General features: G+C 30.2%; 1 protein-coding gene across 4 annotated transcripts in view; it reads right to left on the bottom strand.

Annotated features, from left to right (window-relative positions):
- Nucleotides 1-12,255: 12,255 nt before the first annotated feature.
- The window catches only part of LOC107444322 (LIM domain only protein 3), a 142,715-nt gene continuing 131,833 nt past the window's right edge, over nucleotides 12,256-23,137 (bottom strand). For 2 of the 4 annotated variants that reach the window (XM_021147362.3, XM_021147361.3), the window contains exons 4-5: nucleotides 20,782-20,907; nucleotides 12,256-13,873 (exon numbers count right to left, since the gene is read on the bottom strand). In XM_021147362.3, coding sequence (XP_021003021.1) covers nucleotides 13,603-13,873; nucleotides 20,782-20,907 — 397 coding nt within the window. In that variant the 3' untranslated portion in view covers nucleotides 12,256-13,602. Of the gene's footprint in view, nucleotides 13,874-20,330; nucleotides 20,457-20,781; nucleotides 20,908-23,137 lie in introns of all 4 variants that reach the window. The other 2 variants (XM_071179014.1, XM_071179015.1) reach the window with 1 other exon arrangement.

Raw genomic sequence — 23,137 nt, 5'->3', positions numbered from 1 at the left:
TTGAGCTCAGAAAAATTTGCAAAAACTGAGACTAAGGCAGTAATTTTAATAATTTTCATCTAGGTGGAAAAATGTCGCCTAATTGGCAAAAAAAGATTAAAAAAACTTAAAATTTTTTTTAGTTATTTGTCTGATTTAACTCATAGATAATTCTTCATGGCAAGATTATATACATAATTTAAAATCATCGCATTGCTTCAAGTGTAAGGCACTTAAACTATGGCTGTTTTATTTTCTTTGGTGACAAAGCCTCGAAAAATAAAGTTAAGGGGAATAGTAAACAATCTGACATATAATAGTGCAGCCAAAAATTCTAAATTAATTTTGACCAATAATACTATAGATATTATGGAAATTCGTGGGGTTATAAATAATTACGAAACATACCAATAGAAGTTTTGTGTTTTTCACGGTCCACTGATAGGGATAAGTACCGATAAAAATTGCTTGATTGTGGCTAGCATGGCTGCCAACAATAGCATCATGCCAAATGATACTAATTTCAGTTAATTTTGTTTTTCAGGAGATAAGCTTCTAAAAATGTATTATGCATAATCTAATAACGTAAAGTCCCCTGCAAGGAAATTAAGAAAATAGAAACATTTAAGCTTAATTAATTGTATCAGTGGTTTTCTTTCAGTTTAGTGTATGATTTTGTAACGTTGATTAGAACTGGGTAATCAGTAGTTGAAATGTCCGAATCCAACTCTGATTCCTACTTATACTCAATCAAAATTTGCACCAAACTCGAGGAAAGTAAGTATTAATTACAACGATATCATCTTTTTATGGTATAGCTTAATTAATACTATTCATTGAACTGATAATTTAATTGTTATTCTATTATTAAATACCTCGATCTTTAATTTCAATCTGCTCTGTTGATAATGGAGTAGATGAACAAATAAGTATAAGCTTTTCTCTCTAGTTCTCTACGATACACATACAAAGATGAGAAAATATTGGATTAAGCGAAATATTTTAAAAGACCTGATGAAATTAAGAGATATGAATTAATTTTGTCTTAAAATGTGTCGATCTCTATATTGAAAAATCGTGAGGACCGCCGTCGACGCAGTTTTGGGTGTTCATCTTGACGTCGAATTTTGTTTTGTTGCCCCAAAACTGTAAGACGTAGAGACTTAAAACTACAAAAGTGTGGAATTACAATAGAATTACAAAAATTACTTTCAATAATTCATTCGAGAATAATTAATTGTTGGAAAAAATACTACACAGACCTCTACAGGCCGCAGGAATACAGGTGCAGAGAGGAAATTTGGCATGGTGATAGAGCAACAGGTTTATGAACTAAAAAAATAGTTTTTTTTTTCAAAATTCTAATTTGTTTGATAGCAACTACGGAATTAAAATTTCGCCATATTTGTTTATGATCATTAAAGAGTTTTTTTTCCAAAAGTTAAGAGCAATTTTAAAATGCCCTTTTTTCAAATTTTATATCACGTTTTCTTTACGTTGCAATTTTCTTTGCTGCACAGAATCTATAAAACTTAAAGACTTGAAATCACGATGTTATGTAGAAAAGCTTATGGAGAGGGCGACAAAATAAAAAAGCACAAGATTCGACACTTAGTTAGAATTATTCAATTTGCTTGGAAAAAAATACAATCTTTGGTCTACGGGGTTAAAATTTGATGCGTAGAAAGAGCTGTTTTTATTTGCGAACGTAAAGGAAATTTTGTATCGAAATTCTAATTTGTGCGAAAGTTGTTGCAAATTTAAGTTCTTTCCGTGCTTTTTTTCCGGTTTTTTTGCTTTAAATATTAACTATTTACCCATTGTTGTAGAAAATTTGTTTTTCTCCTATGACTTTATGTTTCTTTACTTTATAATTCCCTCTTTATTATTATATTAATAAAAAGAGAGCGAGAGAGTGGGAGCGAGAGAAAGTGATAATTGATCTAAATAATCTTAAAATTCTAAGTAGGAAATTAAAAAAAAAACGCTAATAAAGAGTGAGACGAACAGCTTCCTATTTAAATTATTATAAGTTACATCAATGAATAAAATTACAAAACTCAGTGGCGTGACAGCCCGATGGCCTACTGTGCCCATCTCAGTTTTCTTGACCTTAGGCTCTGGGGTGCAGGAGCAGATGTTCCGGTTAGGTTTGAGGGAAGGGACCATGTCCAGTACGGAACCATATTTCTTGCTTTGTAGGCATGGATTTAAAGTAGTTTATTTTTTGAATATAACATTATTCTGTGTGTTTGTAGAAAATGGGAATGTTGAATTTTCAACAAAATATAATGATGAATGAGAAACAATTGCGGGAATTGGCAAGCGGAATGAACAGGGGAAAGTTCTTAGTTTTATGAAATTTATGGAGAAAGGAGTGGAAAAGTCAATGGTTTTTTAATAACAATAATAAGTTTAGATAAACCACCGACTTTTCATCCGCTTTCTTTAAAAATTTTATAAGAAATTCTTGCAACACATTTTAAGAAAAAGTTTGTATAAAATTAATATAATATCCGGAAATTTAACTGAGACTATATTAACTTGATTCTGATTAGCTATTCAAATTATATTATTATTATTTTTTAATATATTTTAAGTTGAATTTGAAAACATGGTCTGAACTCAATATCTATAACATTTGAAGTCTATCTTGACTCATTGTAATTGCGTGCATCTCTGTAAAGATCTGCACAATAGACCAAAAGCTATTTAGGTTTCACACTTTTTTGTTTTGTACTTTACACAAAACATTCAAACCATTTCGTGAATTATATGTTATACTGTAAAATTCTCATGATTTTTAATCAAAACTATTTTCTTTTTAATGATTTTAAAAATGATAATCATTAGAAAACCAGTAAAATTGTATAATTTAAAACAATAAGTAATCTATCGAACAAGTAATCGAAAATAATATAAACTGCTCAGGATTCTAAATCAACACTGTTTTCTTTTTAATGTTTTTAAAAATGATAATTATTAGATAACCAGTAAAATTTTAACATTTAAAGCAATAAGTAATCGATCGAATAAGTAATCGAAGATAATATAAACTTCTTAAGATTCTGAATCAAAACTGTTTTCTTTTTAATGCTTTTACAAATGATAATTATTAGATAACCAGTAAAATTCTATAATTTAAAACAATAAGTAATCGATCGAATAAATAATCGATCGAATAAGTAATCGAAGGTAACATAAACTTTTTAAGGTTCTTAATCAAAACTGTTTCGTCTTTAAAAATGATAATTATTAGATAACCAGTAGAATTTTATCACTTAAAACAAAAAGTAATCGATAAATATAGTTTTCCCAGTAGATCGTCCGTTCTTTTGAACAACTACAATCTTTCAAAAATCATTTTCTTCTTTTCCTCATTTATGAACAATAATTGTTTCCTCATATCCAATGAAAGAAGCTAATTTTTATTCATTAATTTCAATTTCTGCTCCACTGTCGTAGCAGGAAAGGGATTTATTAATATTAATAAATAATATCAATAGAGACTCTGGAATAAGAAAGAGTTTTGGGAAAAAACTCCTTCTTTCGGAAAGGAGGCATATCTCGTTAAAGATTTGACGCTTTTCTCACAGCTAATTATTTGATGGCCTGATAAGGTATTAAGTAATATAAATGCGAAGAGACTTGGAGTAATTATTCATCTTCTTTCTTTTCTCATTTCTACAATAATAATTTATTTAGATACATTCATACTCATGCACGGAATCCCTTCTCCCCCACCCCGGTACAACAATACGTGGCAAAGAACTTTGGCTTTAAACTTAATCAAAGAGAAACTCTCCGCTTTAAAACAATGAGATGAAATTAACGATAAGGTTTTAATAATCATAACTGTAACTACTCTTCCGTCTTTTAGCAGACGATAATGAAAAAAAGAAAAGGAATTTTAACGCCAACTTCTCTTTCTTGGCAGTAAATTAACAAAGGAATCATCTATGCGTTCAGAAGGGAAATGAATAGTGAAATAAAAATCATAATGAAGAGGGGGGAGGGGTGTAAGAAAATGGTGTTATATGCAAACAATCTTTCCCGTATGCCAAGAAAGAATTATTATCTGTTTGTATATAGATTCCAATTACTTGCGTCAACATCATAAACGCAGATGCGTTGGAGTAATATTAAGGGGTAAAGAGAGCTGTAAGCGGGGAAAGGGGACAACATTCAGTAGGATTTCCTAATTAAAAGTAAACACGGGTTTTCGTTGAAAATATCTAGTTTTATGCCCCCTGTCTAGTGATTGAATTTTTTTTCGACATTATTTATTTAAGGGTAGCTTTTCTTAATTACTTTCAGCCATTGACAATGCGAAGTGACTGTAAAAATCATCACTTGTAAGATATTTGTCAAATGAGTAGTGTAAAAACTGTTTCCGTTTTTTTTTGTTATATTTGTCTTTATAAAAAGTTACTTTTTTTTCACTTTACGAACTACAAAGGAAGAGACTTATAGTTTAGTTCTTTAAGCTCGTAAGTAAATGGATGAATATATTTCTGCTTTATTATGTGTTAAAGTAAATATTTGTCAACTTAATTAGTTTTTTGTTTCCTATCGAGTATTTATAGTTTATTTATCAAAAAAAAAACTTATTACTCGGAAAAGTATTTCGGGGAAATTTTTAAGATTTTTTATTTCAAATTTTTTTTGTAATACGCCTTTTTAATCGAAATTTAATTAGAGAAATAATTAATTTTATTCTGAGCGTAATATTTTCATCAATATTTTTTTAAAAATTTATTTAACTATAAAATGAATGAATGAAAAATAAAAACAGAATTTATTTGCAATTAAAAATGCAATTATAATTAAATATTATTTTAACTACACAATTTAATTAGTTTCTTCATCTATAATCTCTTAATAATTTGTATTTATTGTAAAAATTAATGCTGGTTTATTAATTTATGTATCTATTTATTCATATGCTTAAATTTCGTTCATAGTCAGGTTGTTATTGGTGTGACAATTATTTCATTTCCAGTTTTGGAAGCTAGTTTGCTGAAATCATGTTTATTGCAGTATTCTAATAATATTTTATAGATTTTTTTTGTTGAAAAACTGAACCGGAAATTAGCTTTTATTTAATATTAACCCATGTTCATGAATTACTTCAAGTCAGATTGAAGGATATACATAAATTTTAAGGAGTAACATTCATATTATTTTAATTATAGTGTGTTAACTTTGTGAAGCAAAACATTATTTTAAAATAACGTGGCGGTGACAAACAGGTTCACCTACGTAAGCTCGCTGCTTCGTGGCTCCACAAACACATTGTCCTTCACCTGAATGAATTCAACGCGTCTTGGTTTTACGTTGGTACTTGTTGCTTTCGGCAGCAGGTACTAAGATAAAACCTCGGCATTTGTATAGTCTGAGTCCTCGACATTAGTTTTTTCGGTATAACAGGGAGTTCAGTGCCTACACGAACTCCCCATTTTGCTGTTCCACAAGTGTTCTACCTGCACGAACTGACCTCTTCATGGTCACTAGCAGTCGCAATCGGCTATGCTGCGTCAAACACTTAATTTATATATTTAATTTATAACCATCATTGAACAGCTTACCCAATTTGTGGGCTTACGACTATTAATGTTCAACTCCGCAGCCTTACAATTTCGAACATAATCCAGAAAACAAGGGAATTCCTGGATCAAGTATTGGGAGAAATTTGCCTTCGTGGAGAGTTTTTGATGAAACTGACACGCATTTGTGTTGCATGAAGAGGAAAACCTTTCCCGGTTAGCTTGACGGCAAGCGGACTCTAACCCATGATCAATCTACCACTGAGGATACTTTACGTCAGTACTGTGGTCGGTGCAAGACGGATGAGGAATTCATATCTACCAGCCATCGCTGGGTTTCGAACCCGGTCAACCACATTGGAAGGCGACTGCTCTATCCCCTTAGCCATCGCGGTTTGCACTAAACATAGAAGCATTTAGAAGGATTAGGTTATTCATGCTGAGTACCCAACCAACTTTTCTAACCTATTTTTTTCGTGCAATGATATTTAATACCATCACAAAAATAAATATGAAATTTTTAGCCTTAATGCATTCTAATTTTTAATACATTTATAAATTCTTATCTTCCTGTACAATGAGCTTTCAAGCCGTGTGGGTAGCGTCCTAGCTTTCAGCTTGTAACGTCCACTATATAAAAGGGAAGAAAGCCACAACAGATTTTTTTCGGTTGCAAAATTTAACTTTACAAATTAAAACTTTCTTCCCTGGTAGGGTAGCCTAGCATTATTGTCAATTGGACAAATTATCACAATAATTACTAAATATAAATTTTTTTAAAAATGGTATTGAAATTTGATAAGTAGATGATTCAAGTTTGAGACTTCTAATTTAAATGGAAAGTGGTATTTTGCTTTACTGCAATTAGGATGATTACCCCTAACTGCTCTGATAATTGCAAAATATTAAAATGAAACGCTTTTTTTTTTCAATTCATCTGAAAAGAAACATTGAGTCGAAATTTGAGATTCCTATCTCTGAAGAAGCATTTTATTTTGCATAACTTACAATTGGCTCAGTTGCCAATTAATCGCTCTGATAATTAAAAAATTTTGCAATGAAACTTTTTTAGTTTTTCTAATTGCATCAAAAAGAGCATATTTTGCCAATTTTAGCTTTCTAAATTATTGTGAAGTGAGAGAATTAGTGATGAGTTAATGAGATATTGCTTTGTTTTTTATGCATACAGAATTTATAGTTTAGAGTATTTAAATCAAGGTTTATATTGCACTAAATGTAAAGTAACTAATATGTTGGGTGGAGAATGCTAACTATAAACTGATGCCGCCCGAAGTAAAATGTATTGCAAAGTATAAAATTTAATGCTTACATGGCATCAAATATATAGTACCAAGTTTATAGCTGAAAGCATTTAAATTATAGTTAACAGTGCTCCAAATGTAAATTTTGAAGCTTATTCGGCAAAGTATTTATATTTAAGCTTATGTTGCACTAGTGTTAACTCAAAGTTTTAAAATAAGTAAAAAACATACAGTCTTTAAATTAAAATCTCTCTTAAGAAATAGTATATATATTGTTTCAAGTTTAATGACTTAAATTTATAATCTTTGTTGAAGATCATATTGTATAAAGTGTTCAATGTATAGTTAATAATTCTCTCAATTTATTTAAAATAGCTAGAAATGTCATAATTTGTTTTAGTTGGATGTAATTTTTCTAAATTTTTTGATTTTTTTTGTTTCCTTTTACAGAAAATACTCAGTGTAAGCATCTTTAGAAATAATCAAACTTCGATCAGATTTTAGATTTAAGCATTTGCAACATTCTTAAATTATAAAGTACTGCAAAATTTACATCTACAAAAATTTCTTACAAGAAACTGACTTAAAATTATATATTTTTTTAATGTTAAGGTCATATAAGGCTTTTTTTCATCTCGTAATAAGCTTGCCTCTATTATTCCATTAGCGAAGACTGAACTAGATCAGTAACTTAGCAGTTATGACGCAGACTGTCTCATTATATTAAAAAGGACTGGAACAGAAATCATGTCTCATCTGTTGGACGAGCAACGCCTTCCATCTTCCATAAAAACAATGGCTGAAGCTGTCTGCTGCGCTTAGTTGATTTACATGTGGTTCTATCTGGACAAAACCAATTTATGAGATGAGATAACTGCGCCAAAATACAAAATTTGACTTATTACGCTTAAAAAACAACATTGTGAAATAACTAATTTGCTGTTTGCTGTTGCTTGATATATTTAATAGATATTAAACAATTTCAAAACTGCAAATCGGTTTCTTTCTCAGAGCTACAGGTTTTTTAAAATGACATTTATACTTTATTTTGTTTTTGTCGAAATGCACAAGATTAAGAACGTTATAGGTAACAGGGAACGCATAAATAATGCGAAAAACTTCAAGGCAGTTGGGGAACATGATTTGGAATAAAAGTGTGTAGGAATCCATGCCTGGAAATGTCGTCATACGACACTAGGTGTGCTTCCCTGCTATGAAATATTTTTACGTGCTTTTCGTGGCAATATGACGCCCTGTAATACATAAATTTTTCAAACATTTTTTAAAATATGCTGCTTTATTGGCAAAACTATTAACAGATTTGAGATCCCCTCACTTGAATTCGGCCGAAACAAGTAATTGTAAAAATGCAACAAAATATTTGCTCCCCATTGTAATCAGAGTTTTTTTTTTATTTTTAAATTTAGATCGAAAAATCCCGGGGAATTTAAAATTTATACTATCAATATTTTCTCAAGATAAAAGTGCTTCTAATAATTATTTTTCAATCTTTACTTCTGTATAATAATAAAATTAGAGAAAACACCTCTGTTAGTAACGTTGGGCAAGAAAATAGTTTGAAATATAAAATCCATTTTTATTGAGAACTGCAAAGTAGTATTAAAACTGGAACTCAAGAGAAACATTACTTTCAAATAAAGATGTTTTAATGTTTTTTGCAGTTTATGAAAATAGGAATATATGAATGATAACTATTTTGAATTTAAAATAAAAATGCAAAGAATTTTTAAAACAAAATTTATTATTTTTTTGAAACACTAATACTTACCATCATCTTTTACAACAAAGTGTTGGACACAATATTCCAAATAGAAATTTTCAAAAGTTTTGAAGTGAAACAACAACTTCATAATGAAGTGTGCGAAAATCATTCATTAAATAACAGTCTATAAATTATGTTTCGAAACCATTGCAATACACAAAATGAAATGAGATGCTGTAATACTGTAAAAACGTTTCAAATGTAACGTTCCGTGTGCATCAGTAAAGAAGTCATTCTTCAGATAAACAATAAAATTATAAATTGTTCAACGTTGTTTTGTTTAGGAAGCCAATTTGCTTACACTGTCTTGTAATCTTACTCAGTGTCTTGTATCTAGTGATTCGTTTTAAGAAATGGGCAAAATTTTCAATTAAATCTTCACAAAAATTTGACAGTAAATTTTCAAATAAAAGTATAATTATTTTTTGAAGATATATACTAAAAATACGAATTGAAAATAAGTTAACTATATATTCAAAAAAATAGTATAACTTAAACTAAAAAAACTAATATACAAAATAAAAAAGGCGAAAATTTGTAAAAAAAAAAAAAATTAAATCTAAATTGTAAAACGAAAAAAACAGCAATTTTATGAATCAATTGAAGAATTTTTAAATCAGTTTTTGTGTAAGTTGAACTTTTGAATTTAATTAATAATATAATATTAATAAAATATCGGAAGTTTCAATGCAAATAATGAGAAGAATTTTCTCCATATGCTGTTTCTTTGAAAACGAAAATTTTCATTGCTTCGGCATACTTTATCAAATATTCTTTATTGTATAGAAATAAAATTTGTAAAGGGCTAGTTTGTATATATTCTACAGAGTGGATATAAAATTTCATTGATGTTTGTGAAAAATAATGCAAAACTTATAATAAAATTTTTTAAAACTTTTGACATCAATTAGCACTATATTTAAAAAATATTTTTCACTTCTTTATCGTAAATTTAGTTTATTTTTAAACAAGTTAAAATTTTCTTTATATTAAACCAAAACTTTTCGTGAGTCAATGGTCAATTTCATTAAAAGTGTGCTTAAGTATGACCTAGGTTTAAGTGCCTTACAGAATATATATTGTCAAGAATTAATTTTTGCAGTGTTTTCATATTTTAATTCATACTGTAACTATGTATATCAAAAATTCTGGAGAAATTTCTATTGCTTCGGAATTTGTTGAATTTTTTTGCTAAAATAAGATATTTTTTCTTAATATTATTGAGTTATCTATTTAGAGTTACTGCAAAATTGAAATTAATAATTACTGCAAATAAAGTTAAAAATCTTTAAAAAAAACCAATCAAATCAAACGACTTATACAAGAGGATTATATCAAACAGATTACTAAAGTGATTCAATTTAAATGAATAATAAAAGGAACTAAAATGAAGCAATTCAGTTATTTTTAGTGGATTGTGAAATTGCATTTCATAAAAGGAATTACCATTTATATTTAATGATTATAAAACGAATTGAATCAGTGATATCAATAGCGTTTTCACTCAAATTTCTAAATGAATATTAAATGATGGTATTGAAAGGAATGCAAAAAAGCATGGAAGAAATAACAAACTAGTTTAACAATGTCAATTGTTAAGGAAGAAGTAATAATGTCTTTTAAATTTAAATCATTATCATTCAATTATATTAAAAAAGACAATAAATAATTATTACTTAACTAGTATGATAAAAGTAATTTGGAATATTGAAACTCAATCAATTGGTTCAATAAAATCGAAGGGTCAATCATAATCAAATGACAAAGGATCATTTCTTACAGTGCTATGCCCACATTATCTGAAAAGAAATTAGTGAACCCTATAAAGATGTTATCTATAGACTGAAAATATACATTTATTTTTAAGACATTTATTAAATATTTTTATTGGATGCATTCAATGCACTTGATTTAAACAAAAATAAAATGCATATTATATGTAAAATTTAATATGCATGTTAAAAACTACTTATTTAATTGTGAGCAAATTGCCTTCCTAAGCTTAAATCCATATTTACATAACATTAATATCACATTCAGTTTTTTTAACAGATCTTTATATATACATACACGTTAAAAAAGGAAACACATCAAAATATCGTATTTAGATATATGTAAGTTGGCTTAAAAAATTAAACATGGCACACAAATATTATTGACTAGAGATTAATTTGACTAAAATAATATTAAAATTTTAAACTGAATAAAAACTTATTTAATAGTTTCAACAAAAGATAACATTTAGCAATAAAATTGTACAGATTAATTCTTTACGACAAACACTGTTAGCGACGAAACTAAGTATAACATAACAGCATAGTTTTGTTTTTAAAACTCACTTAACAATAACATATTAAAAAAAATTATTTAAATAGAGAAAATAATGATCAGAAAATAAATCATAATGATTAAAAAGAAGGTTTTCTGGAGCAAAAAGGACAAGAATATTGTCCCGGCGTATATTGAAAGTGTATATTTCTACTATTTTAACTCAAGCAATCTCCTCAGGAATGTGATAGAATAAGACTCAAAATTTTTAAAAAGCAAAAACTCTTAATATTAATGTTATTATTAAATCATAAAAATTTAAAATTTTTAAAATTAATTACAGTTTCAATTTTAACTTGCTTTAAAATTCAAGATGCAAAAAAAAAAATTATCATCGATGTAACAATACACTGCTAGAACTTTCTTTCGAAAATTATGGTAAAATTACACCGGAAGCAGTCCGTCCATTCAATTGACCATAAAGTTTATGGTAAAGAACTTTTTTTTACGTTTATAGATTTGAAACTGTTTACCACTAGAGGGTTAAGAAACCATGAGTATAAACTATATGGTTTTTTAACCATCTAGAATGTTTTTTTATTGTAACTAGCATGGTTTCAAGATCCTAAAAAATAAATTTAACTGGACATTGGAGATAATTTAATAACTTTATGGTGCTACCATCTATGATCTACCATCTATTAACATTGGAAACTCTTAAGGAAAGGAAATGAAGGAAATATTGGGGAGTCAACGCTGGGACTGAGACTGACAGATTAACCCTCTCGACTGCTACATGTACCCATCCGCAAGGAACTAATTTGTTTTTAGGTTGGTTAGGTTGGAGTGATAAAATTCTGGTTGTTTAACCGTATTATGGTTATTTTACTGTTTTGTTCGAATATGGTAAAACAAAAATGAAATAAATTTATATTTAACCATTTTTTCTCAGAACTTTCTAACAGTGTAGTTAAAGGGTAAAAATATGAGACTATGACGATGTAAGATAACGTATTTTAGGCATATACAAAATGAAGTATAGGAAATAATCATCTTAAAAGGTCATACATCAAGTATTATTCACAAATGTGCAAATCAATCAGAAAAAATTATCCGAATAAGTGTTTTTAAATATTTAAAGATATTGCACAGACATATGAAAGGAATATTTGTGCCAGTGAAACTCAAAATTGTCATTCGTTCAAGCGAATGATTGTTTTTTTAAGCAATTAAATGAATCAAATACTGTTACAATTCAAGCAACTTTAGTGTTTATGTCACATCATATATTTCACTTTTTAAATTTTATTTACACAAAATAGTTGGATGACATAAACATTAAACTTGCATTACGTAGAATTTTTTGCCATTTATCCATACACATGGTTCAGTTCTTCCTTTCTTCTATTATTTATAATTTTCATATTCAATTTAATTTTAAATTAACTGGAATTAGTTCTTCTCTCAGAGGTTGGCTGTCCCATAATTCAAATTTCTGAAGAGGATTTACAAAGAGTTTTTAAATTTAAAAAATGAACTCTTATTTTTGTTTTAAAAGTAAATTTCTAAACGTCATTATTTTAGTCAAGGCTCTTGAAAAAAATTTACATGAAAATAATATGTATTTATTTTTTTCAAGTGACTAAAACAACAGTAATTTATTTTTGAAAAAAAAAGAGTATGTTAAGCAAAAAAAATATTCTTCAAAGAAGAAGGTAAATACACGTCAGGAATACCAAACAAACTGGTGATTTGAAAAAAAAATAATGAAAGAAAAATGAAAGATGGCAGAAAATACGCAATTTCTGTTCAGGAGATTTTTTACTTATTAAAATTTGTAATTAGTTATAAAGTTCATTAACAGATGGTGCTGAGAAAGCAATTAAAAATGTTTATAAAATATCCACCACTAGCAGAAATAATGTGGTGCTGTTTGATGACAAAATAAACAGACATCCGAGCAAACGCTCGAGTTTAGACGGTTTACATTATTACACATAGAACATTGTTTTGAAATTTTTGAAGGCAACAACCTTATCTGTTAACGAATTTTCAAACTGAATTTGAAACTTTCTGAGAATAAATCTTATAGTTTTCAAAGCAGAATGATGTGAACGATATATTCGTATCTCTTTCCGTTTATAATTATTGAAATTTTATCTAATTTTTTTTGGACATGTGGTATCTGAATAAATACCTGTTCCAATTATTACGTACACATTTAGTGTTGACTTCTTCAATTAAACTAACTGTCTCTTGAAACAACGTTTCGTTATATAGCCATTTTTCGTCCTAACATTGCTAAAATTTAAAATTGATAAATCAGTCATTTGGAGTTCAATGCATGGTTTAGATATCATAGAAAACGCCAAACTACGCCAAGGTTTGCAAGTTAAAAGAAAATAGAGTCAGTTCTTAACAATGTAGTAGAACGCGAAAAGACCCATTACTTATAAAGTTAATTATTAATTATAAAAACGAGAACGCATAAGTAAAATTGAAGTAAACTATTTAAGTATACGTACGCAATGAAGAGGAAAAAATGATTATTATCTTATTATGGAAAATCCAACCTCTATCAGTCTATTCTGAATTTGGTGACACTTCACGATGCCAGCTCCACCGAGCGGGTAATTAAAGAGACTAGTGTCCACGCCATATTATTATTATTTTATTTTGACGACGCGAGATCACAATACCCTGCAGATAGATATACTTAATGCAACTGTTGCGACGCAGTTTGCTGCGACGCAAAAGCTTGGCGTCACTTCGCTTCAAAGACAGAGTCCGTGCTGCCATATCCACTGGACCTGTCATCTTGTTGCTGCTGCTGGTGCTGTGCCTGTTGCTGAGCTTGTTGCTGCGCAGCCGCCACCTGTTGCTGCTGTTGCAGGTGAAGGTGCTGAGTCTGTCGCTTAATCAGGGAAATACTGTTGATGTTGTAAGGGAGGCTGGCAAATACCATCCTCTCTTCGTAGTCGTACTCACAAAGGATTTTATTCTCATGGAGATAAAATCTGTCGCCAACGCAAAACCTGCAATGATAGAAGCAAATTTATTATTAAACCAAATTTTGCAGTGATATGTTATTCCGCTTAGCATATTGAATCGGGAACTTGCAACTCGCGAAGAAGGCGATCACTGATACCTATGACCACATTGTCAGTTGATCGTTTATATGGGGCTTCTTTAAAGTCGATCCAAGTTTCCACACATAAGTTAAAATGATAAGTTACGTGAAGTTAACTAAATACAATGCTTTATCGCATATCCAATTTGCTAAAATATTATTCTTTCTTGTCTACATATTTTACTTATCTAAGATTTTTGTTTAAGTATTTTATTGTAAACGCGATCTATTTTTGTTTTGTGTGCCTGGCAACTTCGATGCATAATTAGTTTAATTTATGTTCTACATGGTCTCGTGTTGGTATTTGTGTTAAGTAAGAAATATATAGTGGTAGAATTGAAATCTTTGTGAATGAATATGGAATGTGGCACTTACGATAATAGATAATTGTCGGGCTTAAATTATTCGAAATAGAATGGAAAGGACACTTGCTTACGTGCAATCTGAATCAAGATATCCACATTTGCAGGTAACTCATTACGATCAGAGTTAAATTTTAGTCGTGTGATGGCAACATATACTTTTCTTTTTCTTTTTCAGTTTGCGTGAGTCGAAATGATATTGTGTTAAGTAAAAGTTCATTAAAATCTCAAGGCTTCCTTAATTGATTATCCTCAATCACAGCTGATTTCCAATTGGGTACTCATACTTCAAGAGGAGGAAGATCACGAATACCCACTCATGTGACCTATGACGTCAGCGCCAGCTGGTAGTTTAAAAGCAAAATGGCGTTTTAAAGCAGAGCTAGTTTCTCCACATAAGTTAGAATGTTAATTAATGTGAAGTTAATAAAATGCTGCTTCGTAACGCTTATATAATTTGTTGAAATACAATTTTTTATTGTCTACATCTTTTACTCAACTTAAATTTATTATTTGTTTATGTATTTTATTGTAACCATGATATATTTTTGTTTTGTGTACCTGGTAACTTCGATGTATTATTAGTTTGTTTATGCTCTACGTGGCATCGTGACTGTCTTTGTGTTAAGTAAGAAATATATAGTGAAAGAATTGAAATCTTTGCGAAGAATATTGAATGTGGCACTTAAGATAATTGATACTTGACGGGCTTGACTTACTCGAAACAGAATGGAAAGAACAGTTACTAACGCAAAATGCCACATTTCAACAACCAATCGATGTTGAAATACCCACCCTATGTAATTTGCGGGTATCGCATTAAGAAAATAAGTTTAAACTAACACAATCCAGTTACTATAAAATTTTAGTCAATTTAGAAAAATTGTGTAGGAGTTTCAGCAAGAAATTTCACTTATCAATACGTTAACTATAAAAAATAGAGTTTTCATGATATTATAATTTCAAACATGAAGATGTCTGTTAAACTCTCATTTACAGTTTTGCTTAATACATACATAAGAGTTAGGAAGCACCAAAAGTTAATCTCAATATTGCATAGTAATTTTATATACGTATTTTGCGGCATTTCCCTTTAATTGCATTATAAGTTAACTGGACACATTATAAGAAATTTCCATAAGACTTGGAAAGCAGGTAGAGTTGTAGAAGTAGTAGAGTTGGTCCTTAATTTATTCAGTCAAATCTTTGTGAAAAGAAGATCAGTGCCAGTAATTGTAATAAACTTCACTAAAATTTATACATATGATCATTAATTCATAGAGCCGCGTCTCTTCTTGGAGGGAAAAAAAGAGCCCGTTGCCCGTAATTGTAACAAACTTCCGTAAAAGTAGTAAAGTAAACTCTAAAGAAGAGCGTTTTTTCATGTTGAAAAAAATAATTAATTTGCTTTTCATTTCTGATAGCTAAATTAGTTTGACCCTCTCTTTGATGATTCAAAAATACACAAAAAATGCTTATTCGAATTTTTTTCTAACCGTGAATTTGTATTGACAGTTTTTTTTGCCATATGTTTTGGAACCATTTTTTTTTGTATTGCATATATTTCCCATATACTAAGAGTCAAGAACCCAAATCTGTCGAAAAAGTGGAATTTTTCTATGAATTTTGAAATTGAAGTGTGAAAATTATACATTTAAAAATTGAAATGAATTGAAAAATTGAGTGAAAGTTCATTTTCATGTTTTATTTCGTAATTAAAATTATCGTTCAAACTAAGCATATAGTATATTTAAGGTTAAGTTCTCGTGCCATTACGATTGAGTTTTATTTTGTGAAAATCCGATCAATAGATTAAAATTTATTAAGATGTTTGCCTATTTTAGCACACTTTATATATACTGTTTTATCTTTTATGTATCACATTGTTTTACCTGTAATTAAAGTTTTTGAGCCTATGAACAAGCTGTTACACAGAAATTTTCGAAAGACATCTAACCCAAAAGAACATTTCTTGTACGAAGTGCAAAATACTCTCAAAGCATGCAATAGGATAAGAAACGATTTGTTTTTGAAAAGCTCATTACTTTTCTCATTAAAATGCTTCAAGAAATAAAGTATGCTACTCAACAAAATCTATAGGGACTTTGTTTCTCATCAAAGATTAAATTTCTTTAGCAGGGAACTTGAAACAAAACAAGTGAGCATTAAAATAAACAAAAAAAAATATTCGCAATAAGATTTCAATTTGCAATGTTCATTTTTTATTTACTAAAAAATAGCAGATCAAAATGACGAAATATTAATTCCAACTTGCAATTATTGTTTTCATCTTCCCAAGAGGATCATACCGAGGATAGTTACACAAAATATCAATGCGACAAACTTAATCCAAGCTTATATCTATCATTATACAAAATTATTTTTCTTCTGAAATTTATTTTTGAAATTTTTTTCCCCGAGTATTCAGATTCACAAATTTCATTTGAGAACATTTTCTAATTGTCTTCATAAGGCAATAATAAAGCTAACTGCCCCCTTTACCTTCCATAATTATTTTTTTTCCTTCTAAAATGAAGATTCTTCTCCAATTAGAGAAAAAAGAAAAATTCGCGTTCATCCGAATTCGAACGCTTTTTACTCTATTAACCCTTTTGAGAAAAGGCCTTCGAGACATTAAGTTCCACACAACTGACTTTTAACAGAGGGATAATTATAATTCGACCCCTCCAACCCCCCCAATAAGGAGCTTCACCATCCATAACAGGGAGAGGGGAGTTTCTCCACACTAATTAACCCTCATTATAGCTAACAAGACAGTCTTAGTTTCCTATATAAGCCATATATTCCATTAATGATCTTTAATTATCCCTAGTCTTCAAAAGAGGAGAGAGAGGAAAGTTGGTATATACTATGTTACCCATGGAAAAGTATGGGAGGACCATGAGAAGAAGAAGAAGAAGAGTAAAAAAGTGAAATTAAGATCTTTGGCTGCACGGGATGAGATAATTCCTTTGGAGGTTGGTAGGCGATTAAGACTAATTACTAAGACTTAAGCATCGCCCAGATAAGCCGGAACGCTTTACTAGAAAGGGGTGAGGGGTGGTTCATGTTAACTTGTGTATTGGTAAACATGGTTGTGAGAGAAAGCCTTAACGAAAAGGGATGGGTGGAGGAGATAAGGAGGGAGGAATCGATGAAGTATTTGATTGGCTCATTAGGGTCACATGTCTAAGTACTGAAGTATTCAAATCGGACGTGGGGCCATGCAGAAAATGCAGTAATTAAGCTCGTTTTTCTCTTATATATGGATAGGTGATTTAAGAATATTACGTGGCATATTAAAAACATGATCAGTGTTATTACATTCTCTAAATTATTGCGTGTCAGTTTAGTATATCATAAAATGGTTACAATATTCTGAAGAGATTCCACGTTGAAGACGCGATTAAAAAATTATATTTTTGTACAGGTTTCTTCACGAATATGAATAAAATTATTTGCACTACTAAAATTTAGTTGTAAGTTATTTCAGGAATAGATAAATATTAATAAAATGTTCTTCCCACGAATATAATAATTAATACGTATTGAACAAAATGGTAAATCATACCTGAGAATAATGTGTAAAATAAAATGTTCAAAGAAATCGAATATGGATAGAAAAATAATAACGTTAAGCCTTGTCGGGTTTTTTAGGTGACTTATGAATTACCAAATATATTTTAAAGCAAACAATAGAATAAAATAGGAAAACAATAATTCTCTTACTATTATTTTGTTCAAAAATTTATCAGCAGCAGTCTTTTCAAATTTATGGAAATAATTCATCCCAATACTTGATTTTTCTGTTTGTGAACCTGACAGAAATTTGTTTCATAAATGGAAAATACTACAGCCAAAAAATCAAATTTTTGAGATGATTTTTTTTGAGCATCTAAATGTTTCTTCACCAAAACAATGAAATAATTGTGAACAAAGTAAAGCATTTTCACAATAGCCCGTTGTGGGCCATGAGGGTCATAGAGTTTAAAGTTCTACAATTTCGAGACCAATGGTATGGTTGCAGCAATGTGGTCAGCACTGCGAACAGGCCGCCTTGACTTTCTCAAACAATCTGGTACCCATTGATCTGACGCTGGGTGGGCTTTACGCCGCCAACGGGGACCAAATCCCAGTTCCTCACAATGACAGTTCAGTTCCCTAACCACTGAGCCAGCGTGGCTTAAAATATTTGTACTGCTTAATAATTGTAATATCGTTTATTGTGATAATTGTTTTCAAGTATGCTGCGGCGTATTCGCAAATCTCCAAAGTACAACTGTTGCTTCTCTGACACTATTCTGAATGAAACAAAAGAAGATGCAATTGTCTTTTTTAGTTTTTTTTATTTGCGACATTGCCAAAGGAACAAAAATCATATTATGTCAGTTTTGCAAACATCTGCATTCACTTGAAAAATTCTTTTCCTCGCTTACTCTATTTATTAATATGTAAAAAAATCGTTTTATATGTAAAAATAGCCGCAACTTTAAATGTAATTTAAAATTAAGTTTAAAGCACTAAAAAGTTTCAAAGCAGAAAGAAAAAAATAGAGATTTGCTTGTTTTGTCCAGAAAATTGACTAGGAAGCAAAAGATGTACTCAAGAAATTCACCAGAAGGTCAGGTTTGTTAATATAATTTTTACCTATCCATTCATTTGTATGAGAAAAACTCATTTATGTATTATGTCAAATTTTTAAACATAGGATTTTATTTAATAATTGTCGTTGAACAGCCGACCCAATTTTTGGGCTAACGACTCTTGGGTTCAACTCCGTAGTCTTCTAATATTCAACCCAATCCGGAAGAAAAGGAAACTCCTAGATCAAATATTGGGAGATATTTGCCTTAGTGGAGGACTTTCGGATGGAATTAACCACGAAAACTTCCCGCTGCTAGCATGGCCGCAAGAACACTCGTACCTATGATCCGTTTACCACTGAGGATATTTTACGTCAGCACTGTGGTCGGTGCAAGCCGGATGCGGAATTCGTATCGACCAGTCATTGCAGGGATTCGAACTCGGTTCATCTCATTGGAGGGTGAACGCTCTATCCCCTGAGCTTTCACGACTCTAGGTAAATATACACAGAAGGTAGACGTATATGCTTCTGCTTACCATATTTCTGTCATCCTCTTAACATTTTCTTAGCTAACAGTGTATCTCTCTTATAATATGATTTTGTATCGTCTATATATATTATAATATTATCTATATCTATTATAGGATTCAATGCATGGTATGATGAATCATTCACCACTGCAGTGATGAATGAAATGTTCATTCCACTGATGTATTTTTTTATTTTAAAAAATGCTCGGAATTCAATGCCATTCATAATAGTCACATTCACAAATTCTAGAAAAGATATAAGTCTGTCATCATTTTCATAAAAATTGTCTATACAAGTAATCTTTATATCTCGTATGTTACTCTGAGTGACCGAAATTGGTGGTTGTTGACTTCAACCGGTTAGTGTTGACAATCACGTAGTTGCTTAAGTGAATGTCCGAAGTATATACTAGGTCTAGTTTGGTGCCACTACCCGGTATACATTTGCCCGGTATGCCCTACATCAATGTTTTTTTAATATCAAGTGCCACTACCGGTAAGCATTTAACCGTCACTCCGAACACTGATGTTTCTCCTAATCTATCCTCAGCAGATTTTGAAATATCAAATAAATGTATTTATATCAACGAATATATTACTGTCAAATCGGATATAACAAATATTTCAGACAATCGCCAAAGTGACTGTGTGATTGTTGACATTCACCGGTAGAAGTGGACATTCTCTCCATTTCGGTCATTCACGGTAACATTTATACCAGTTCATAAATCAAAATACCATTCCTAACTTATTAAAAAAATCAATTTATTTTCCTGACCATTCGTATATTCGAAAACATGTTCTAAAAGTATACGCTATAACTCATGGAAAATAATATCATACTAAATTACAAATTGAAAACATTCGATTAATGAAATAAATTACCTGTGGTTGCATTGTTGGCAGGCAAAGCATTCTAAATGGTAGACATTCCCTCTCGCTCGCATCACCATTTCGAATGCTGGTATCGTCTTATTGCACGCAGAACACAAACCTGTTGTTCCAAATAATCTGGAAAAAAGTAATGGTGTGCATTTTATAATTTAAGAAGCAACAATAAGTGGAACAGGTGTTTAACAATGTTTGTTGCATAAATATTCATTTACGAAAATGTTATTACATATTTATGAAACAATTTCAAAAACAGTAATNAGGGCAACATTTATACCGGTTCATAAATTAAAATACCATTGTTAACCATTTAAAGAAAATCAATTTATTTTCCTGACCATTTGTATATTCGAAAACATGTTCTAAAAGTATACGCTATGACTGGTGAAAAATAATATTATACTAAATTATAAATTAAAAACATTCGATTATCGAAATAAATTACCTGTGGTTGCATTGTTGACAGGCAAAGCATTCTAAATGATAGACATTCCCTCTCGCTCGCATCACCATTTCGAATGCTGGTATCGTCTTATTGCACGCAGAACACAAACCTGTTGTTCCAAATAATCTGGAAAAGGTAATGGGGTACATTTTATAATTTAAGATACAGCAATGAGTAAAACATGCGTTTAACAATATTTATTACATAATTATTTATTTACGAAAATGCTATTGCATATTTATGAAAACAATTTCAAAAACAGTAATTCTTTATTCGTTTTTGTTGTCCTTTGAGGTATTGTGTAGTCCATTTGAAGAATAATTTAGCATTACATAGCATTATTGAGAGTTCTTAAGTTTATATTTATTAGCTAAAAAATTTAATTATTCTAATTGTAATCCACACTAAGAGTAGATAATGTACATAGTCTGTTTGGATACATCATGTCTTTCAAATATCCCAAACAGCATTAATTGTGCAGTATTATTCTTGTTAAGGGAAAAGAAAAAGTTAACCGAACAAAATAAAATCAAATGTGTCGTAAAAGTGCACTAATCAGATTGAGACCTTCATCCTAAATCAGTTCACTTTTTCCTTTCATTTCATACAGCTTAAGCGTAAAGTTGACGGTTTGAGATAGCGCAGTGATTGATAAATTTAAGTGGAAGATCAAAAGTAATCGTTATAAAACAATGTTATAAACTGTGTCAGGTGGAAGATATAAAAAAGAAAGAAAGAAAATTATAATAGATGAAGGAAATTACACATTACGCCGGGACAGCCTGGTTGGTAGGGCTCTGGACCCATGTCCAAGATATTGTGAGTTCGATTCCCACCTGCCGAGATTTCCCCAGTGTACAAAATGGGGACGAGTACACGCTAAGTCTGCCGGGGTTGCAAAGTCCTCCAGGATCCCATAACATATCAATACCTATGGGGTACTGTATCGGGGATTAATCATGCTCTGTTTCAGGCCAAAATTACGATCTGAGGATGGTGAGTGAATGTACCCTCCCTGTAAAACGGGGTGTGACGGATGTGTGTGGCAGAAGTTGAAATCTCGTCCATAGATGGAGTCACCGGAAATCAAAAAGAAAAGCCCCCGTCTACTTTTAAAATGGGCTCGTCAGTACAGACAAATGGCATAAAACAACAACAAAGAAAACACAATGTCACCTCAGAGTCATTCAACTTGTATTATACGTAATTTGATCACTTTCAAAGAGCTAAATAAAAAGTACTTTAATTAGAAGGGTTCATTTTAATTCTGATTCTGATTTCCACTTAACGAGCTGAAAACCCGTTTTTCTTAAGGAACAGTGAGCAATCCATATATTAGCATTAAAAAATACTGCGAAATCTAGCACAAAACTGGAGGATACATACCAACACATTTAATAAAGCTAAAATAATTCCATCTTTAAGATTTATTACTATATTCTGTTCTTCCGGTTATAAGACTAACGTGTGTCGGTAGGGCATATGCCAATAATGCTAAAACTGACCTTTTTCGATGTACTTTTATCTCAGCACCTAAACAAGATATTGCTTCAGTTTGTTTTTCACCAAATATTTACACATACTGTTTACACTGTGCTAACTATTGACATGCATCTTTAGCACAATTGTTTTCTAAATTATGAACTTCGAACTTTGAATTTGTATTAAAAAGATCTTAACTCATGATTTTTTTAAACATTTAAGTCAAAGATATGTATTAACAGTTACCAGTGTAAACATGTATGTGTAAATCTTCTGCTATAAAAAAACTGAAGGAATATCTTATTTAGGTGCTGAGAAAAAGGTATATCGAACGAGGTCAGTTTTAGCATTATTGGTATATGCCCTAGCGACATCCCTGAAGAAAAACACGTTTTTAGTAGTTCATCCTAACAAAATACAGATTAACTGAACATTTAACATGATGCTGTTGCTTGGAGCCAATATTCATAGTAATCAATATTTACAGCAACCATGCGATTTTCTCCACTACTTGATCTCTTTAGAGGTGACCGCAAAAAAACATTTCTTCACAGTATTTATATTACAGCTTCCCATAATTTAGGCAGTTTTAATAGGTGACAAATATACCAATATATTACATTATGCTTATATTTGGACATTTAGTACTTATTAAAATTGTACAAATTACTATAATGTTAGAAATGCATTTTACCAAATTTAATCAAACATCATTAAAGTCAATTATAGTATGGCGATTTTTTACATTTCCTCCAAATGAATTTGTGCATTTTCTCGATTAATTTTACTTTACAGAACTTGGAGTATTTTGCTTAGTTTTTTTTTTTTTTTTTTTTTTTTTTTTTTTTTTTTTTTTTTTTTTTTTTTTTTTTTT

The sequence above is a fragment of the Parasteatoda tepidariorum genome, chromosome 3, assembly GCF_043381705.1.
Source record: "Parasteatoda tepidariorum isolate YZ-2023 chromosome 3, CAS_Ptep_4.0, whole genome shotgun sequence".
Taxonomy (NCBI): Eukaryota; Metazoa; Arthropoda; class Arachnida; order Araneae; family Theridiidae; genus Parasteatoda; species Parasteatoda tepidariorum.
Note: the sequence above shows the minus strand (reverse complement) of the source record. Positions and strands in the feature narration are given on the sequence as shown.